Source organism: Micrasema longulum, unplaced genomic scaffold (assembly GCF_059751315.1).
Source record: "Micrasema longulum isolate JH-2025_06_02 unplaced genomic scaffold, ASM5975131v1 h1tg000561l, whole genome shotgun sequence".
Classification (NCBI taxonomy): Eukaryota; Metazoa; Arthropoda; class Insecta; order Trichoptera; family Brachycentridae; genus Micrasema; species Micrasema longulum.
Genome location: NW_028277757.1, coordinates 636,650 through 657,213, shown reverse-complemented (window position 1 = coordinate 657,213; position 20,564 = coordinate 636,650). Strand labels below are relative to the sequence as shown.

The 20,564-nt window shown below is 33.0% G+C and overlaps 1 protein-coding gene across 1 annotated transcript; it reads left to right on the top strand.

Moving 5' to 3' along the window:
- Nucleotides 1-272: 272 nt before the first annotated feature.
- Ars2 (arsenic resistance protein 2) lies at nt 273-19,259 on the top strand. Its single transcript, XM_088228118.1, is given in 16 exon segments — nt 273-564; nt 3,021-3,235; nt 3,238-3,277; nt 3,747-3,935; nt 5,874-5,940; nt 6,027-6,216; nt 6,959-7,225; nt 7,421-7,596; nt 8,062-8,295; nt 8,732-8,872; nt 10,471-10,656; nt 11,414-11,734; nt 13,497-13,754; nt 14,316-14,443; nt 15,983-16,114; nt 18,822-19,259. Coding segments are annotated over 16 exon segments (2,772 nt in total). The 5' UTR covers nt 273-415; the 3' UTR covers nt 18,901-19,259.
- The last annotated feature ends 1,305 nt before the right edge of the window (nt 19,260-20,564 follow it).

The window sequence follows — 20,564 nt, the reverse complement described above, 5'->3', positions numbered from 1 at the left end:
TGATGTCTGAAGAAAAGTCCCCAGATGTAGGGAATTCAGATTATCGAAGGGAGTTTTTTGTAAAAATGAAGGAAATCTGAGGAATATCGAGCAAGGGTATAATCATACATTTTTTTCAGTGGCCAAGTCTTCGAATCTGAGGATTGTTTTTTTTTAATCTGAAGAGTTTTGGCGAAAAATCTAGGGAGATTTATTTTTTTCTGCATCCCAACACTGGGATACAACTAGCGAGTCACCGTAGGTCGAAAGGGGTCGCGTCGTTTTCTTTCGCGTTAAAATTATAAGCTTCAAACCTTAAAGTGTTTCCTTTGTAAGGTATTTGATATAAAGTAATGCTTTTAATTCTATAAATGAGATTAATATATTATTAATAGTTAAAATCCAGGTTTTAAATCAAGTTTCTTTTACGTCTATCATGGGTGACAGTGATGATGAATATGATAGGAAGAGACGTGACAAGTTCCGCGGTGAAAGAGCTGGGACAGGAGGTACCGAAGGAAATAGTTATCGAGGAAGTGATAGAAGAGAAGAACGCTCGAGAGGCCGTGAAGATTGGCAGGACAGGTTAGTGTTTTCTGATCTTAGCTTGCCCCAACGCTAACCTAAAAATGGCCAGATATTCTGTACATTTGAGTAATTCGTTGGTATTTTAGGATAAAGGTATTTATCATTATATCAGCTAATACGATATGTAATTCCCAAATCCTTGCTTATTATGTTTAATTTATTGGTTATGCATGCTAATATATATATATATATATATATATTTTGCATGTTTTGCTTTATTCACACAAATGAAAAAACTTAATTAAACAAAAGGCTATTTCTGAATGTTCGTCTTGTTGGCTTGGAATGGTCTCTCATTATTGCTTTTTCCATAGCACCTATAATTTACTCCTAAAATATATATTCCTGCTTACCTAACTCAACTACTTCAATATTCTTCCTGAATCCTTTCTTGTAAATAAACCTTTAACATCCTTAGATTTTAACAATTATCCACAGATTGAAGCACTCTAAAGAAAATGTACCACTAGGACGCCATACCGATGGGAAACTTAACAGGTATATAATTAATTTCACAATCGTCATTTATATTTAGCCATCTATAGCACCATTACTTTGTAATATTACTGTGTTAATGTGTTGATTATAGTTGAAATTGTTTATCTTCTCCATCGAAGTCAAGTGATTTGGTAGTTTGTAAAATGTCCGCTGTTTAGTGTCAATTTAAAAATTACTTTGCCATTACTGCTACTTCTTTTTTTATGAGAAATTATTGTATCGATATTATTTATTGTTCCTTGTCAAGACTGTTTCTACTGTTCAAAGAATTGTATTTTTTGGTGTGGAGTAAATATAATTGAAATGATTGGTGGATAATGGTATGTAAATCGCAAAATATCCATATTGATCGCATGTTGATGAATAAATAAAATATTAAATTATTATTATAGTAGGTTGCAGCTGGATAAACTTATAAGTTACCTCGAAAATGTAAAGTTCTGACAAAACTGGTTGGTTTGGTTATCTGGAACTCTAGTCTATACTCAGGCAAAACGAAATGCCGATTATTCAACCCTTGTATAATGCCAGTACTTCTATATGGGTGTGAATCTTGGCACCTTACCGAAACTCAAAACACCAAACTTCTGAATTTTGAGAGTAAGTGCTTCGGGAGAATATTAAGTATGAGGTGATTCGATTTCATAACTAACATTGAAGTCCGAGAACGGATGCAGCAGCCTCCTATAATGAGCGTCTTGAGGGTGCAGCCGTGGATCTGGCTTAGATACTTGTTGTGGATGCCTCAGGAGAGCCTTAATCCAAGTTGCTTCTACTTCACTCCTGCGGGCTCCCGCTGTCCTGGAAGGCCGACGATGACGATCATTCGGCTTTATTCGGTGCAACTAAGGGACGTGGGAGAAAGTGTAGTTCTGGCTGGCTATAGGGTCTCCTGGAGGCGTCTGGTGATGTCCAGGTTAGGTTAAGACATTATGTTGTGTTAAACTATTTATAAATGAAATATGTATATATATATGTATATATATATATATATATATATATATAAATATATATATATATATATAAATATATGTACAATGTTATTATTAGAGCACACATAAGAATATGTTTATGTGTGTCCTACTTCAAGATTTATAGAAATAATGAAAAAACAATGTTATTTATTTATTTCCGATAATTTTTACATCGCTTTTTTTGTGGAAAATCACCTCAAGGGTGCTGTACAATAAACATCCCAATCCTGCAGCTACAGAGCGCATAGGTGGTTGGGATTTTAGTTCCTCTATTCCAATAGGTTATTTTTAATTTAAAAAATACATAGCTAGATAAAAACATGTCTTGCAGCTACAGAGCACATGGACAGTTACAATCTAGTCCCCAATTACATTTTACAAAAAAATACTAAGAAGTGTTTTTGATAAAAAAATGTTTACATATATAATCTAGAACACAATATATCCTGCAGCTACAGAGCGCATGGGCAGTTAGAAATCTAGACCCTATGTACAGTTAAAGATTAAGTTAGAAATAATTTTATAGCAAATTAAATTTACATAACATGAAAGTTAATATTATCAAACGTCTTGCAGCTACAAAGCACATGAACAAATGGAATTCTAGCTAGATAAAAATAATTTCAAAAAATTAAAAAAAATAAAATACATCGAGCAGTAAGTAAAAAGTTTTGCAAGTGTGCATATAATACAACGACACAAAAAGTAAACGGTAAAACAAATATAAACAAATAGACCTTTTCTTAGCATAATATTATGGTTTACAATATAAAAAAAGCAATGACCTACCTGAGATATAACCAACATACTGACAGAACACAAGATAAGATTGACAAAAATATTTTCAAACATTTGCGAATACATTTGACTACAAAGCCTGCTTTAAATATTAATAAAGAAATTAATTTTACATTTGTGTAATTTTTAACAGCCTTTCACCGAAATTCGATTAAAAGGTTAAACATGTAATATTCTTCACAGGGCTCGCAGCGGCGGGCGCGCTGAGTACCGCGAGTACCGGGGGGGGGGCGGCGCCGGGGGACGATACAGCCCTGCACGTGGGGAGGGGGCGGCGGCCAAGCGGGCCCGGGGGCCAGACTGGCCCGAGGAGCGGAGGTACGCGGGGGGCCACGACGGATACGGAGCTTACGGCTGGGCGCACGACGCTTACGGGCCCCATCCTGCGCACCATGCCTATCCGCTCCACGCCCACCAGCCCCCACTCAGGTAAGCGGAAAGTATTCTTCTTAAGTCTTATGATATAACAATAACTATTATTTTTGTATTTGTTTACGTGTCCAGCTGGATGAAAAATACAGTTCTGCATTTACTGTAGTGGTTGGCGCATTCGCGTACCATTCTTGAGGTCCCGGGTTGGATTCCCGTCAGTTTCAACATGAAACATTTGTTCTAATGGTGGTTTAACACTGCAATATTTTACTCTCCCTGAACTGGTACCTAATGTGTAAGGAAGGCTGTGATACCTTCTGTGTAATCAAAATGATATACTCTAGTATATTTCAGAGAACACTTTTATATTATAAGGTTTATAATAGATATATCTCTGTGGTTGCAGTGTCATTTTCCAAAGTTAATACCAGTATGTTCCCTTTGGACATTCCCAACTCTTTCGTCATCCCGTACGTATACGTACACAAATATTAAGGTTATTTACTATTGATTATTTAAATTTACTAATTTATACAGGGAGACCGGTATAGGGGGTGCAGCAACGGGAGAAACTCAACCTGCCATGATGTCCTTTAAAGCATTCCTCGCTGCTCAAGATGACTCTATCACGGACGAAGACGCTATTAAGAAATACAATGACTACAAACTTGAGTTCAGGAGACAGCAACTTAATGAATTCTTTGTGGCACATAAAGATGAGGAATGGTAAGATTATTAAACATCTTCATTTACTCTTTGAATATTTATGCTTCTTTTTCACTACAAATATTTAAAAAAATCTTGTTTTTTTTAACAAAGCCATGGCTCAGTTCCATACAGAGATAACTAGAAATTACTAGTTTTGAGTAATGGGTGACCAAAGTTTCGTCAGATCTAAATTGATTTGTAAAAAATAATTATTTACATCACCTTGTAAGCATATATTCATTTATGCGAAATATATTATAAATGTGTATATTGTACACAATGATTACTACAGTTCGGACAATATAAGAAGGTACTTTTGACAGATTACAATAGTGTTGTGGCAGCCTTTTTTCTTTCGATTTTTGACATTGATTTTAAATAATTTTCTGTCAGATGGGGTAAATAGAAACGGGTTTTCTAGACTAAATAGCTTAATACGTAATAGTTCAACTTCAAAATTATCGTCAATCAATTTTAATTAATCTAATTGCGAACTCCTTAAAATGAACGCACACAATATATATAATTCAATATAAAGTCGATATTGTCGATCGATCATGAAATTTTCTGGTGGTTCGTCACTATTGCGGTGACTCAACAATAAAGTACCGCATTTGTTTCCTTCACTAAACTATCAATATTTACAGAACTTTATGAGCGTGCAAACGTCAAAAGTCTCTTCTTAAGTTAACTCTAGAATAGTTTTAGGATTAATTGTTATGTAAATTATCAAAACGTTTCAATTAGTCACGGAGCTGAGAGATTGTTAAGTTTATTCATTTTCATATGAAAACATCTGTCTAACAAGAGAAAACCAATAGTTTTTAAAAATTATGCCTTTATAAACTTGAAACAGGATGATATGAAATAAATAGTATATTTGTCAAATGGAACTGAGCCATCGATATATATAAGATTTTGGAGTAAATTTTTTCAAGGTTTTAAATTACGCATGTTTCTAAACACTATTTTAAAATTCATAAATGAGTCGTGTAAGTGTTCATTTATAAAATCTGTACCAAATGATAACTTACCATTTATTAAAATGGTTTATACAAATTTTTAAATATATAAGTGGTAATTTACTATTTAAATTTTTATAAATCTGAGTGCTCATATCAATTTGTGCCTCAACTGAATCTTCGTACTAACATCTTAAGTTGTCTATATATATTATGCATTTAATTCATATGTATAATGTAAAAGTAAATCAGGTGACATAGCTGTGCACCAGACTTTGATCTGTAAGTAGCGAGATGTGATTTATTACATATTTATCAATTGAGATTTGAATGGCTTATGAGGGGAAATGAAGGTATGACACTGTGGAATGCTCTGCTATCCAAAATGTAATAATGATAAAATAACAATATCGATAAGCCCTTTAACTCTCTTGATAGAAATCTTAATGTATGAAAATTTGTCCCTACAGTCTACAGCGTTGCCCGGCTAACTTGACGCTGTTCTCCGTAAGAAAACTGAATACATATTTCATGTGTGCGACAGAAATTAGAACTTAGATCCCGCGATTATACTTGATACCGTGTAGCTCTCTCTCTCGATTGTGTCCGGGGCGCGCAATGCCCCGGATATCGCGCTAGTTCAGGTCCTTAGGTTCCGACACTCGGACCACAGGTGAGACCGACAAGTGTTTTCTTTCATTCTATTTATGTTTCATATTCAGCAGGGTGAACTTTATGTCATTTTCGCATTTCTTTCTTTCATCTATCATTTTCTAAAAACTCAGTCAATCTTGTTTTCTGATATATTATTTGTCAACTCATTTTATTCGATTTTGTCTTTTCAATGGGAAGTATTTTTTAAATCTTTAAATAGAAAAAAGGATTTATTTTTCAATACACATATTTCTAATGCATCTCTGTTGAATATAAATAAAAGATATTATGCGTTGAAACGTCTATTTAGTGCACATTAAAAGATTTGTGAATTTTGTAGGTTCAAGATAAAGTATCATCCGGAAGAATCGACAAAACGAAAAGAAGAACAGCATAACTCTCTGAAGGTAATCCAGGCGTGAATTATAAAAATAAAAAAATCATTTTATTTATGAATACAATTATTGATGCATCTTATGTCTTTAATTTCCAGAACCGCCTTGAAGTGTTCCTAGACCTATTGAATAACAAATCCTTGGAAAAGATAACAGTAGATGTTGACCAATCTGACCAAATCATTAGACTCCTGGACACCGTAGTCATTAAGCTAGAAGGCGGTAGTGATGAGGATCTCAAGGTGTTGGATGAACAACCCAAACCTGCCCCTGTAGTAGAAACTAATGGTAAGTACTAAAGGCCTTTTCACATTCTCCAAAACAGTTAATGGATTTAAATTATCTATATTTGTATATCCCACTTCATTCATTTATCGCACCCTCAATTTTAAAGAGATACAGTTTAATAAACATAATATGTAGTGTTAGCTAAGTTACAACCTTAAGTACAGAATTGGAAATTTGATTTGAGGTGATTTTTTATAAAAATCAGCTACATATTATTAGGTCATACAAGTTTGGTAAAACACAATTCAAGTTTACAGTTTTTTTGCAAAATTTTCCTTTTTATTTGATTCACTACTTACATGATTGCAAAATGCCACTAAAAGCTTCTACAGAATTTCATGGTCACATTGTTCAGGTTGTTTCAAAAACACTTCATAATATGTCCTACTAAGAAAGCAGACATACGGCTAATGTATGTACACAATGACTAAATATCAGTCATGAAAATGTTTAAAAAAATATTTAACAATATACTTTTTTTGTGATTTTTAAAATATGAGTAGTAGTAGTATAATTATGTATATATCTAAACTTATAATTTGGAGATGTCTGACTAATGAGCTTGATAATCCTTGCACAGATTTATGCAAGAAAAAAATCTTATTGAAATTCCTATTATTTCGGCAATTTAAAATTAATTTATTCTGCAACACATTTGTATATACATTACATCGGTATGTTTTCGACTGTTTAATAATACATATGCTTTAATAAGTTGTTTTTTTCTCTTTTACTTCATTAGATACTGATCTGATTGCAGCCAAACCTGTGGAGATAATTATAGATGCGGAAGAGACTGTTAAGAAGGAGAGTCCAGACTCAGAAGGAGAAGAAAAAAAATTGGAGAAGGAACTGGACAAGGCTGCGGAGCCCGAGAAAACGGCTCCACTGACCATGGATATCGACCCACACCATCGCGAGCTCCAGGAGCAGGCCAAGCTGTTCTCCAAGACTAACGCTTCTGGGGAGGAAGCTACTCCCGCACAGGAAAACAACAAAGGTAAAAAATGTATGTAAAGTAACAAGAAAAATTACTTATGGTTTATGTCTCATTCACGCAAAGTGTTATGCTCAGAATTATTTCATTGATTCAGTCGTTTGTATAAAAGATTATTTGAAAAATCTTAAAAGTAAACGCATTTATTATCTCAATATTGAATGGACTTTTATTATTCTAACAAAACCTTTTATTATTGTGTTTTAGTAAAAGCACCATCGAAGCGAAAACGCAGTCGGACATCTTCAAACAGTTCCAGCGGGTCATCCTCTTCTTCTTCGTCATCTTCGGACTCTTCAGATAGTGAGGCGGCGGAAGCTGGAGCTAAGAGTGAAGGAGAACCACAACCACCTGGACACACGGATGATGTCGATGACAAGGAGGTAAATAATTATGTGTTTTTTATAAATTAATATTTACATTGAAATAACAGTGGGACACGAAATGAATTGGCTAAGTTATCATCGTATATCCAATCCCCTATCGCAAAAATGATGAGTATTTAAAAAAAAGCATTAAACCACTTGCAATGCTCTTTAGCTAACTAGGTTACACAATTTTTCTCATAAAATTTTCAGCGCTTAAGGTTTTTTAGCTGTGCATTGACCAACTTAGCTACGACAGTTCTTAATTTATTCTCCAATCGTCCGGCCATCCTCTATTATAAAACTTTTTATAAAATTCAATTAGACCAGGTTTTAGTAAGCAGTGTCGTCCGATTGATAAAATAAGAAATTTGTTCCTCCAGCAGTTATAGAACAGATGTTCAATTCCCGCAACTAAATTACTACCTTTTAACAGTTTTTAAAAAATCAATTAAAATTCTCATTAATGCTTTTGATTTTCAGAAAGTTCCAGAAGATGAGGATATGGAAAAAGAAGATGCCAAAAGCGAAAAAGACGCAGAAAAAGAAATTGACAAGCCGACCGAAGAGGGGGAGGTGGATAAGAATGACGATCAGAGTGAAGACACTGGAAAGGCAGAGGACTCGGAGAAGAAAGAGCCTCGCGCCATGCATAAAACCACATCCATCTTTCTCAGAAATCTATCACCCACTATTACTAAAGCAGAAGTTGAAGCTGTGAGTATTATCTTACTTGTTATCTAATGAGGAACTTCAGTGCTACTGGAAATTGGAAACAAAACACGTTTTTCTTGAGCGCGGTAAAAATAAGTTTAGTCTAATTATTAAATTGCACAGCAAAGTTTCTTCAAAATGTAAGAAAAAATAATGAAAACGAACTACTTCGAACGACATCACTAGTTCTTACGAATCAACCAATGATAAGAGAGATGTGAAAGATATGCGGTTTACTTACTATTTTATTTTAGAAATACTAAACTTAAAAAATCATAGCACTGATAATACGAGTTATAATTTTTTTTTTGAATCACTGTGACCATGTAGCTAAAATGTTATAGCTGTATATCGCTCATCTTTTTTTGTGGCGATATCCAGCACATCTGTATTTTCTTTCCCCATTTATTATAATAACCCATTGGATGTATGCAAATAGATGTGCAAGCGATACGGGGGCTTCCTGCGTGTGGCGTTGGCTGACCCTCTTCCCGAGCGACGCTGGTTCCGTAGAGGATGGGTCACATTCCACCGCGAGGTTAACATCAAAGAGATCTGCTGGAACCTCAACAACATCAGGGTGAGACTCAGTTTATGAAAGGGATTATAGATAAATTGTTTGTAAAAACCAAAAAAATATCAAAATTCAAACAAAAGGTTAACAGTAAAACCTCATTTTTACGTTCCTCAATTTTATGTTTTCCTACTTTTTACGTTTAGGTCCCATTTTTTCCATACATTCTTATTCAAATATCCCTCCCTAATTAAAGTTTTTTGCGTTTTTCATAACCCCCGTTTTACGTTGAAATTTTTTTGAAACTCATTTGGTGTGTCAAGACACCGAGTTGCGCGCCGCGCGTGAATGGAGAATAAAATCAAGGTAAATAAAAAATTGTGTAAATGATTGTCTCACTAAATTTAAGGTAGGTGCAGTGTAATTGGCCATTTTGTTTAAGTGTCTAATTTTGACATATTACTAAATTGTGACATGCCGTTGACGCATGTTTAGGAAGAATAAAGTATGTATTACCAACAATAAATTACGATTCAGAAAGTTTCAAAATTTGGCAATAGAAATATTATTTGAAGTTATAAACATAATATGGAAAGAAGATAGTTTAAACAGTTATCATAAAAGTGTCAAACAGTTTTGCCGCGATGTAAATGACAGTTGAAATCCTAGGGTGCCATACTAAAACAAATGATACCATAAAAATAAAACTTCCCAATATTTAGGGAAAAAATCGTTGTATGTATTTTAAGCAAATTAAAAATTTAAGTTTTTTGTTTTTAAGGTTTAGCACCTACATAAAATTATTTAAACATATTTTTTTTTTAAAATTCTTTTTAATCTTAATTTTTTTAAATAAATAAAAAGATGAGTGTATAAACAACATAAATGAAAAAAAATACAATATAAGGAAATAAAACATAGAACAGTGTTTAGAAGTATACTTGGTTTATAAAATAAAAAGCTTTAGAAGCTAGATATTCAAAATAAAAAAATAGATAAACAAATAAAATACAAACATATTAAAGAAATACAGTTTAAAGGTTCAAAGCAGCTAGGTACATAATATTACTATACAATATAAACAGAATATTAAGTTCTATTTGATATGGAACATATACATTGATTTTTAAAATCTACAAGACTCACGTTAAAGACATTGATGTTAGCATATTGGTTCGCAAGTACATGCATCCGTACTACTGGTGAATTCGCGCTGTAATTGGTCGATGATGGACTGCAGTAGAACAGAGTATTACATCGGGTAACTCGACCGGCACTCGCACATTAATAAAATTTATGAGCAATTGAACATTTGAACATTTATGTTATTATATGTGTATTTAATTGTTTTCTAAGTGATAATATGCAATTGAGATTGTATTTAAAAAAAATAAAACCTTTTTCCGGTACAATGAGTAATGCTTCCAACGAGCAAATTCAGTTGGTTCTATCTTCCCCGTATCATATCTTTAAGTGTAGTTATTTTATGTGTTGAGTTATAGAACTGTCAATAAGTGAGTTTAGACGTAAAAGAAATGCCCCATACCGAGAAAACAATTTCCTCAAATTCTCTTAGTACAGTGGGGTTAAACAAAATTGTATGTTTAGTAGTAAAAGATTACTGAGTATGTTGTAAAATGTTAATATTATGTGTGGTAATTTAGTTGCGGGACTGCGAACTGGGAGCAATAGTGAATCGTGATTTGTCACGTCGCGTCCGCCCCGTGAGCGGTCTCACACTGCACCGTCAGGTAGTCCGCAGTGACGCCAGGCTTGCGGCCCGGCTGTGCCACCTGCTGGACACCAAGGCCGGTCTGTGGACTGATTCTGCCAAGGGAGGTGACACTCAGGTATAGATGACAACCTTGAATTACATTTATCTATTTGCAAAATAATTCTGAATGTTCTGTTATGTTTAAGGCGACTTATGCCCCTAATATAAAATTGAATAAATGAACAGATTTGTACTATAATATAAATGAGTCATTTACTTCCAAACCCTTCTACAATGGATTTTCAATTTATAGGGGTTTTGGCACGCAACTTAACCCTTTTTTGTTTTTCTATAATTTATAATGGAATTTGAAACAAGTTACCAAGACAAATTTAAAGTATTATTTTTATCTCTAAAATTACATTTAAACATATTTAAAAAAATTGATTTATTATAGAGGGGTTTGCAATTTATTTTTGATAATTCTTCTTTTAAATAATAATGCAACAAGAACATCCATAGAGAATATTTTAAGTCCTAAACAGAAAATGCCAAAATATATTTTTTGTCCTTTTCTGGATCGAGTTTTACAAGTAAGGGTATATTGATGGTGGAAAGGTAAAATTTACTAAGCGACATGCAGCCAACTTTACTGAAGAGCCAATTAAAGTTTTTTTTTTTTTTTTTTTTAAATCTCCTATTTATTTTTTTTATTCAAATCATGTAGGAATCATGCCAATAGAGATATGAGATTTTTTTATTAATTTTAAAAAAAACCTTCATTGGCTGTATTGCAAAGTTGCTACATTTCGCTTAGTAAATTTTGTCTTTCCTCTGTCGATATGTAGAGTCAAAATTTGTTTACTGATCAAACTTATTTGAAACGTTTTTAGTTTGGTCTGGTGTCCTCCAACCCGGTGTTGCACAACATAACGGAATACCTCATCGAGGAAGGCTCCGCCGAGGAAGAAGAGCTCCTGGGGCTGTCGGGGGCGGGGAACGGTGTGGCGGGAGACTCTGAGTCCCCGGAGGGTGCCGACACGGAGACAGTCGAGCGTGACCCCCAGCTGACGGCAGTGCTGGATCGCCTGGTTCTGTACCTCCGGGTGGTGCACTCTATGGACTACTACAACCACTGCGAGTATCCGTACGAGGACGAGATGCCCAACCGGTGCGGGATTATGCACGCTCGGGGACCGGCTCCCACAACCAAGGTATGTATTGCTATTTAAATTACAATAACTGACTCATATAGGATAACCTATATTTCTGAGTTAAATAAAATTAAAATTTTAATGCGTTTATATGCTTTTGGTATAATATTGATTGAATTATTAATGTTTATATTATTAGTTGCCTAATATAGTGTTTAGTAGCAATAGCTATATTACATTAAAATGCAAAATTAATTATTACTAAATTTAACAGATACTTACCATGGAGAATGATCATCATCAGTTGCTATTTAATCAAATATTAAATATATTAAACTTTTGAATATTCACTTCTCATTTTAATATTTATATATTGTGGTATGAAAATGATGATTTTTTTTATGGTAACCGATGTAAAACTGACGAAAAAAGGCGGCTGTTGACAGATCGACTTATGACAGCGCTCGTTGGAAGCGTCATTTCAGTACAATTTTTACCATTAAACACTACACACCAAAAATTACTAATCTTTGTAATATAGCTGTCCCTGGTAAATTAGTTTCTTATGCAGATACTGCAATAATTGTACAAAGTGATATCTGGAATAATACTGTCAAAAAGCCAATATATGTATAACTATAATCAAGGAGTGGTTAGATTGAAATCTTCTCTCGTTAAATTGTAATAAAACACTGTTTATTCCTTGTTATTATTCAAAATCATCTTCCCCTTTTTCTTCCCTCAATGTAATGTTTCATAGTAAATATTGTGATCTTGACATATGTAATAAGTGCGAAAAAATGAAGTCTGAAAGGTGCATCAAATACCTGGGAGTAATCACTGACTATCAATTTAAATGGGCTAATCAACCTGAAGTAATTTTTAATAAACTGAGATATTTGACTTAAGTATGTGTTCGAACGGTTAAGTATTTACGCCCAGCTAAATACTATTAAAATGGTATATTATGCACTTGTACAGTCATCGCTTTCCTATGGAATAATTGGATGGGTGGGAGCTTTTAACAACCATATTAAACCATTAGAAACTGTTCAAAAATTTATCTTAAAAATAATGCTTTGCAAAAATCGCACTTTTCCCTCTTTCCAATTGTTCCGAGAAGCCAAACTAAATTGTTTTCAGTGTTTAAAATATATATTTAAGAACCAAAATGTATTTACAAGTAATTCAAATAGATCAAGTCAAAGAAAGAATCGTGTGCTAGAAATACCACATTGTAAAACGAGGCTAGCACAGAGACATGCATATTTTATAGGCCCAAATTTTTTTTATTATTTTTTTACTGATATTATTTCATTGATCCTAAACTTTCAAAATTTTCCTTCTTTTAAAAAACACACACTATCCTGGATTCAAACTAAAGATATTAACTCTATTTTTCTATGATATATTTTGTTGCCCTAAGGAATATATTTATGTTTTTTTATTTCCTGTTTTAATTACTATAATCTTTTACAAAATATTTTATTATTTTATATTACACAATATAAGAAAGAGAAGAGAAGAGAGGCCTGATCAGGCCTGCATGTCGGCGTTTGCCCACATGTGCCATAGATAATTATTTTATGCTATTGAATATTATTTACATTTTTTGAATTTATATAATTGTATTTACAACTATAGAAATTCTCTAATAAGCATGTTATGGTTAGTGGAATTGGCAATCCATGATTTTGTCAAATTAGTTTTATAAGTAAACACCACTACGTGGCACTGATCTGAACTTAAACTGAAACAGAGTACAATATAAATTTATTTATTGTATAATTTTGTTAACAATAACAAATATATTTTTGTTTAGGTGACAGCAAACGAGATAGCCGAGTATGTGCGCACGTTCGAGAGTAAGATGTCGGCCTTCCTACAGGAGTTGCCGAGTATGGACGAGCAGGAGCTGCTGAAGCTCGGCACCAAGGACTGTGCGGCAGAGGTGGAGAAGTTCATCCAGGCCAACACTCAGGAGCTCGCCAAGGACAAATGGCTCTGTCCGCTCAGTGGAAAGAAGTTCAAGGGACCCGACTTTATAAGAAAACACATTTTCAACAAACACGGCGAGAAGGTAACTGTCATTTAATACTTTTATAATTTTCAATGCCATAATCTCAAATTAGCAATTTCTTATCAATGGAGTGTTGATACATTGAAACAACCAAAAGTAACCGATATCATCAATAATTTAAAAAATAAACATAGTGATTTAAACATATCAGCTTTAAGCTGCTGTCTTCAAATATACACAGGATTTTTTACACGGTTTTGAAATAATGGGATATTTTCACAAATCTGAAATAATGTTGAAAATACGTTAAATACTTCAAGCTGATTTTTACAATTCTAATGATATAAATGTATAAAAAAACAAGCACATTTCAAAACGGCAAGAAGTTGGCGTCGCGTTACTTCGACGTCGCATGTCATGCCTGTCAAGTGCGCTTCTAACAAACATTGCATACAATTATAGCGCGGCAACGTAATATGTGCCGCCGTAGAGTGTGAAATGTCTTGTTTTCATGTTATTTAAATATTTTTTCAAAAAAAGTGTTTGCAAACATATTAAATTACGGAAATGTAAAAAAAGATTTTGTCATATATGACATATATGTAATTAAATACATTACAGGTGGATGAAGTGAAAAAAGAAGTGGAATATTTTAATAACTATCTACGGGATATAAAGCGCCCCCAACTGGCGGAACCTCCACAGCGCCGACCCGAGCCAGCCCACCAGCCTTCTTCCTATCCCTCCAGGTTAGTAGTGCTCACTAGAATAAAACACACAATATAATATGTATCATCATTGGCTCTACACTCCCTTGGCCTCCTCCAACATTCGTCGCCATCTCATTCTATTCTGGCATGTACTCCTAGCAACCACATCCTGCTGCACTCCGCCCGGCCATCGGAATTTGGGTCTACCAACGCTTCGCTACCATGGAGCTTTAAGATCTCATATAGCACTCTCTTTTCACTCATTATTTCTACGTGCCCTGCTTATCGCAGCTTCCCTATTTTAATTAATTGCCCTATGTTGCGCTTACTGTAGACATTGTAGACTTCTTCCATACTATGAGGAGAGATGGCTCATACTTTGTAGTCAATACCCGGCATTCATAGCTATACGCGGTATTTATTTATTTATTTATTCATATTTTTCGCTTACAAACTATAATTAATAAAAAAAATAATGTGACCTCACTGGGGTTTCCCGTGCTGAGGACACTTAACAATTTAGTTTTTTTAAATTACATTTGAGAATAAACAAAGAAGACTAACTTAAAAAACAAACATAATTAACAAATATCAGACAGTTTTAAAAACAAGGTATTTATGTACATCTATATTATTTATATTACAAAACACACAATGAAAACAACAAAAACCTAACATAAGCTATACAGTTGTGGAGCAGTTGATTCAGCATTGGTATTGGCGAATGAGACAATCCATTTTACTTCTACCTAGCTCCACTATCCATTTTTTTATAGCCTTTTTAAACATTTTCTCATTACTAATAGCTTTAATAGATAGTGGAAGTAGGTTATAGATATTAATTGAATAATACTCAAAATCCCTTTGTCCGAAAGTGGTATGTTATTATTATTTTATACACTAGCAGCAGTTAAGCTGATGCGTGTACATCTAATGCACTGTGTTTTAAACATAGAAAATATGAATAGAAAACATTGTAAATTTATGTGTGCGTCCAGGCAGTTTTTGAACTCTTTAACCGAGTCATCCTGTGTCTCCACAACTCGGTTTGTCAGAAAGTTCTTCCTGGGGTTAGATGAGAAGGAGGTAGTGTTTAATTTTAATGAATGGCCTCTGATATTGGCAGCCTCCGTGGTGTAGTGGTCAAGACGCTTGACTCACACACGAAAGGTTCCGGGTTCGATTCCCGGTGAGAACACAAAAATTTTTATGTGATTTTTCTCAAGCCTGGGTGTTCTGTGATGTAATTCACCACTGCAATTGGGCCTCCTGGTCTGTTGTGGTGCAAAAATAAATAAATAGATATGGCGGTTATTATTCACAGTAAACATTGATTTTAACTACGGTACATTATATTTATGTAATGCTCTGTTAAGATTTTAAATGTTTCAATCAAGTCACTATGCTGCCAGTAAACTTAAACCGAGCTCCCCTAAGCGTACGTCATATGTTTTGTTCTTTAGCTAAACTATCATTTTAGTTGCCTTTCTGGACTTTCTCCATCAACTCTATTTCTTCTTTAAAATGTTTCTGTATTGTTTGTGATATTAATTTAATATGAAATAAATGTTATTATAGTTATGCTTCCAGTGGATATGGCGGCTATGGACGCGGAGGTTACGGCTATCATACTCCGTATTATGCGCCCCCCGCCTACGCCCCAGCGCCTTATGCGCCCCCGAGGCACGGCAGAGCTTTCAACAGAGGAAGGTACGCACTGTGATATCACTTGAAAGTTGCAAACAAATCCACCTAGATTTTTTTCTTGAAAAGTTTTAAAATCAAATAAGAGTTGTTTTTTTTTATTTACTATTCTGTAGTTGGCATTATAAAAAGTTTTTTTCTCATTGTGTGTCAAATCCGCGACATTGTTAAATTGTGTATTTAGTTCATATTTAAAAAAAAAAAAAACAGAATATCCATTTAATTAATTTAAATTTAATTGCCAACTCCTGATTTATTTTACTTTCAATAAGATATTCGGTTTTGTAATGAGGAAGTTCAGTGGTTTTTTATATAAATTTTTATTTGCTAATAGACTATCGAACTAAGCCAAAAAAAAGAAAAATTTGTATGGTCAGTTGGCTTACCGGAAACTGGAAATCTATCACAACACTCTATTATTGGTTGATTCGATGAAACTTGTGACTTGGTTCAAAGTAGTTCATTTTTATGAATTTTTTCATACATTTTTGAGAAACTTTGCTTTATAATTAATTAAACGCTCTAATTTTTACCGCATGCGAGAAAACATTGTTTGTAAACAATTTCCCATAACACTTAATTCCTCATTTATTAACAGTTAAAGAGCTGGTGATCATTAAAAATGAATGTTTAATAATTTTCAAAGTGTAAAAGATAAAGAAAAACTTTTTTTTTATATTCACACGAATTAATTCAGGTCTAAAAGGGTTAAAAGAGCAGGTTTAAATATTTTGTAAATACTTGTACAGTACGTGTAGAAAATTAAGGATTTGTAATGTGTATAAAATCATTTAGTCTAGGTTGATTTGTTTGCATCCTCCACACTGAATCATATCCTGTGCGTAAAATTAGTGTCATCATCACTCTGTTTACTTTGAATAATGTATTTTATTTTGTAATCGCCATTTTCGACAACCAGTTTTTTGTATTAGTTTGGTTGATGTTTAAAACTTGACTAAAATCTTATCACATTGATGGTATTAATTTTATCTAACATTTAACCAACAACTATGAATTTATGTATACATAATATATGTTTCCTAAGATACATAATATAATTGATTTTTGCACAAAATACAGCTTCAAAATATATTCTCTATATATTGCAAATTCTTTTGTTATTAAGGCTCTGTTGGATCTTATCATTTAAGTTTTAATTAATTTCGCTCTGTACGTCATTACTATTTTGATAAATTTGATAATAAAATCAGTGAATTGATGACACTAGTTTTATTTCATTGGATTGGGTAATTTTTGTTATTGATTTTGTCTATTTCCTGGTCTGAGTTATGAGCTTAAATAATAATAATAATCTAAAAATACATACACATTAGATATTGCTATTTATTAATTTGTTTACATTACCGAGTTAGTGGTGTAAACAAGTCATTGAAAAATAGACTATATGGATATGATTACATTAAAATACATTCATATTTTCATCACATTATATTGAGTATTTTTATTTGTTTAATTTTTTCTTAATTTACATAAAAAAATGTAGAATCAAAAAAATTCTACGTTCTTCCTCAGAACAGTAAATAGCAACAATTATATTTGTTTTTTTTAGTATCATTGAGATTTTGTTTTTTTGTCATACCATTATGCCGAAAACTGCCAGCCACAGAAAACTCCAGCTGAGATCTTAGCACTTCTCCTAAAGAAGGAATCATTTAATCTTTGTAAAAGTCGTATTAAAAATTAAAGTTTTTAAGTGGCTTGGCTGTTTTTGTCAGGACATGGAATTGTCCCTGTTGCGTGCGATTAACATAATATCTAGTTTTTATAAGTACAAATTGGCTGCTATCTTCTTTTGATTTGTAATAATGACATACTTTCGTTTCATTTTGCACTCGAAATCAAATATAAGTTCCTCAATAATTATTCTGGTTTACAATTATATTCAACACTATAATCAATATTAAAACTAAAAGAAATATGTATGTGAAATAATACTAAAGATCTGACAAGATTTAAGTATTAAAATATATATTTAAACTTTCCTTCCAAAGGTTAGATAATTATGCATGTGGCGAGTGAACACTTGATGACTCGCTTAAATATAATCTTAGTGTAAATAGGTAGGTTAAGTCTTCAGTTTAAAAACGCAACCGATATTTCAGGGATACGCACGTGGATCGTTCCAGGCCGCTGATTACATACAATGACCTTGACCTCCCAGAGAATGCTGATTTATCATTCTTTTAACAAAACACCTTGATTTTACAATTGATTCCCAACCGAGAAAGCATTGATTCATTTCTCAAAATTTACTAAAACAAACTGGTATTGTAGCGATACTGATTTGTGAAAAGATTATTTTTATGCATTGTCAATAAACACTATTCTTGACTTTTGACAAATAAATTTTTATATTGATTTTTAAAATTATTTTTATTCTCCTTTACTCCTTCATCCTTCTGCACACTCTGGGGGGTTATTTAATAATAAACAGATAGATAATGTCTGATGAAAACTCAATCACATAAATATTAGTATTTAAACATTACCACACGGAGAGTAAAATTATGTTGTTTAAAGGCCAATCGTCATTTTGTTTGACATATTTTCCCCACTAAAAGTATTTGTTTGCCTCCTTATTAACATACATAATATAATGTCCCCGCTGTTGTCTCCGCTGCGTCCGCATGATGGAGTAGCACTCAACAAGGCGTGTAGCGCTATTCTGATGATCATATTGCTATATTTCAAGGGGTGGTGTATCAGATTTCCGCCCGGTGATTCACTACCGAGACCTGGACGCCCCACGAGAGCCAGAAGAATTTATTTAAGACTGCCGACAGCTGTTACGTAGTTAGAAACTTATTTTAATTACTGTTTTACTTTGAATATCTGACGCATAATACTTTGTCACCGATTCAGTTATTCGATGCTGAATTTTTATCTCCGTTGCTTCTGCAATGAAATGAAAATGTAGCACGATAACAATACTCTAGACTGATCTTGTTTCTTCCATGCTATAAACAAATATTACAAATATTTGAAACTATTAATAAACTGTTATAACAGCCACTTTTAGCTCAATTCAAATCTAGATCCTCAATAACTAGGTTATCTATTAATTCATTGTTATTTCTTCACAAATCCACCCCCGGGAAATTTTATTTATGACTTTAATAAAGGTATTTTAAGAACACTCCAAATGGTTTTATTTCATTCCTGCACTTTACTTTTTTCTGCCTTTACTTTGTAGATGGAATATTTATGCTCCGGAGCTATTTCACCGTGGTTTAAACAATAATAAAAAATCATAACAATGATAGCAACTGAGAAAAAAATATAGATAAAATAAAAAATCACAAACGGAGTTTCAAATTAATGTGAACCATAGAAAAATGGAATATTCCAAATAGTTATTTGATTAACCTTATAGATTCATATACAAAAATTTGTCAGTCAAACTATTGGCCAATGAATTTTTTTGCAAAATGAAAATATAACTGAGAATACATTGGACCTGGCTGCAATGTATTTATTTACCTATTATAATTTTTTTTTTAAATGGCTGGTATTGAAATGTGGGAGATGGCGGCCAAAACAGGATCCAACGTAGCAGATTTTGAACTATATTTTTATTTCCATCTAAAAATAATATATGTATAAGAAGTCATTTAACCGCTTGAATACCAAACTAGTTCACCGCAAACCTATTTTTTTTTTTTTTTAATGCTGTGTCCTAGTAGGACTGAAAATGTACCCCAACTGCCGAGCAGTTTGCCTGTGTGCACTGCACTGATTTTTTAGCCTTTTTTTGCAATCGTAACTTTTACATGAAAAAGGAACATAATCGCTGATGGATTGCAATTTGGCCTCTGCATAAAATGTATATTTACGTGCTTTAGACTCTGCAATAACACCTACATAAGATTATACCATGACATTCTAAGAGTGATAACTAAAACATTGCACTTTGTACTTTGCCTTAGAAGAAATTAATAAAACAGACTCTTCTAAAATAATTATATAAAATAGTTGTAGAATGTATATTGTGAACAGTACGGTATTTATACAAATACTGGATAAAATGGGCACCTTCTTCAGTCTATGGCGTTCATTTTCAAACCAATCTAATCACAAACAAACAAATATTATCATGTTTTATATTTTTCTAAAATCTTTATAAAATTTCTATAAACTGGCATAAACAATGTATCATACTTTTTACAAAAAAGCCTACATTGAATTCACTTCGCGAACTGTCGCTGTATTTTAATAAAACTATCAAAATACTGACAATGGTGGTGATTTTACTACTTGAATCTATCCTAAATTCAACCAATAATGAAAAGATATTACATTTATCATTATCTTTCTGAAAAAAACACTTTTATTTCACAAAAATCGAAAATCACTAAACATTAAAACCTCGGTCCTTTGAATGTGGTTTCCAGCACTGTTTTGACACCAATGACATTGTTCGATGACTGATATTAAT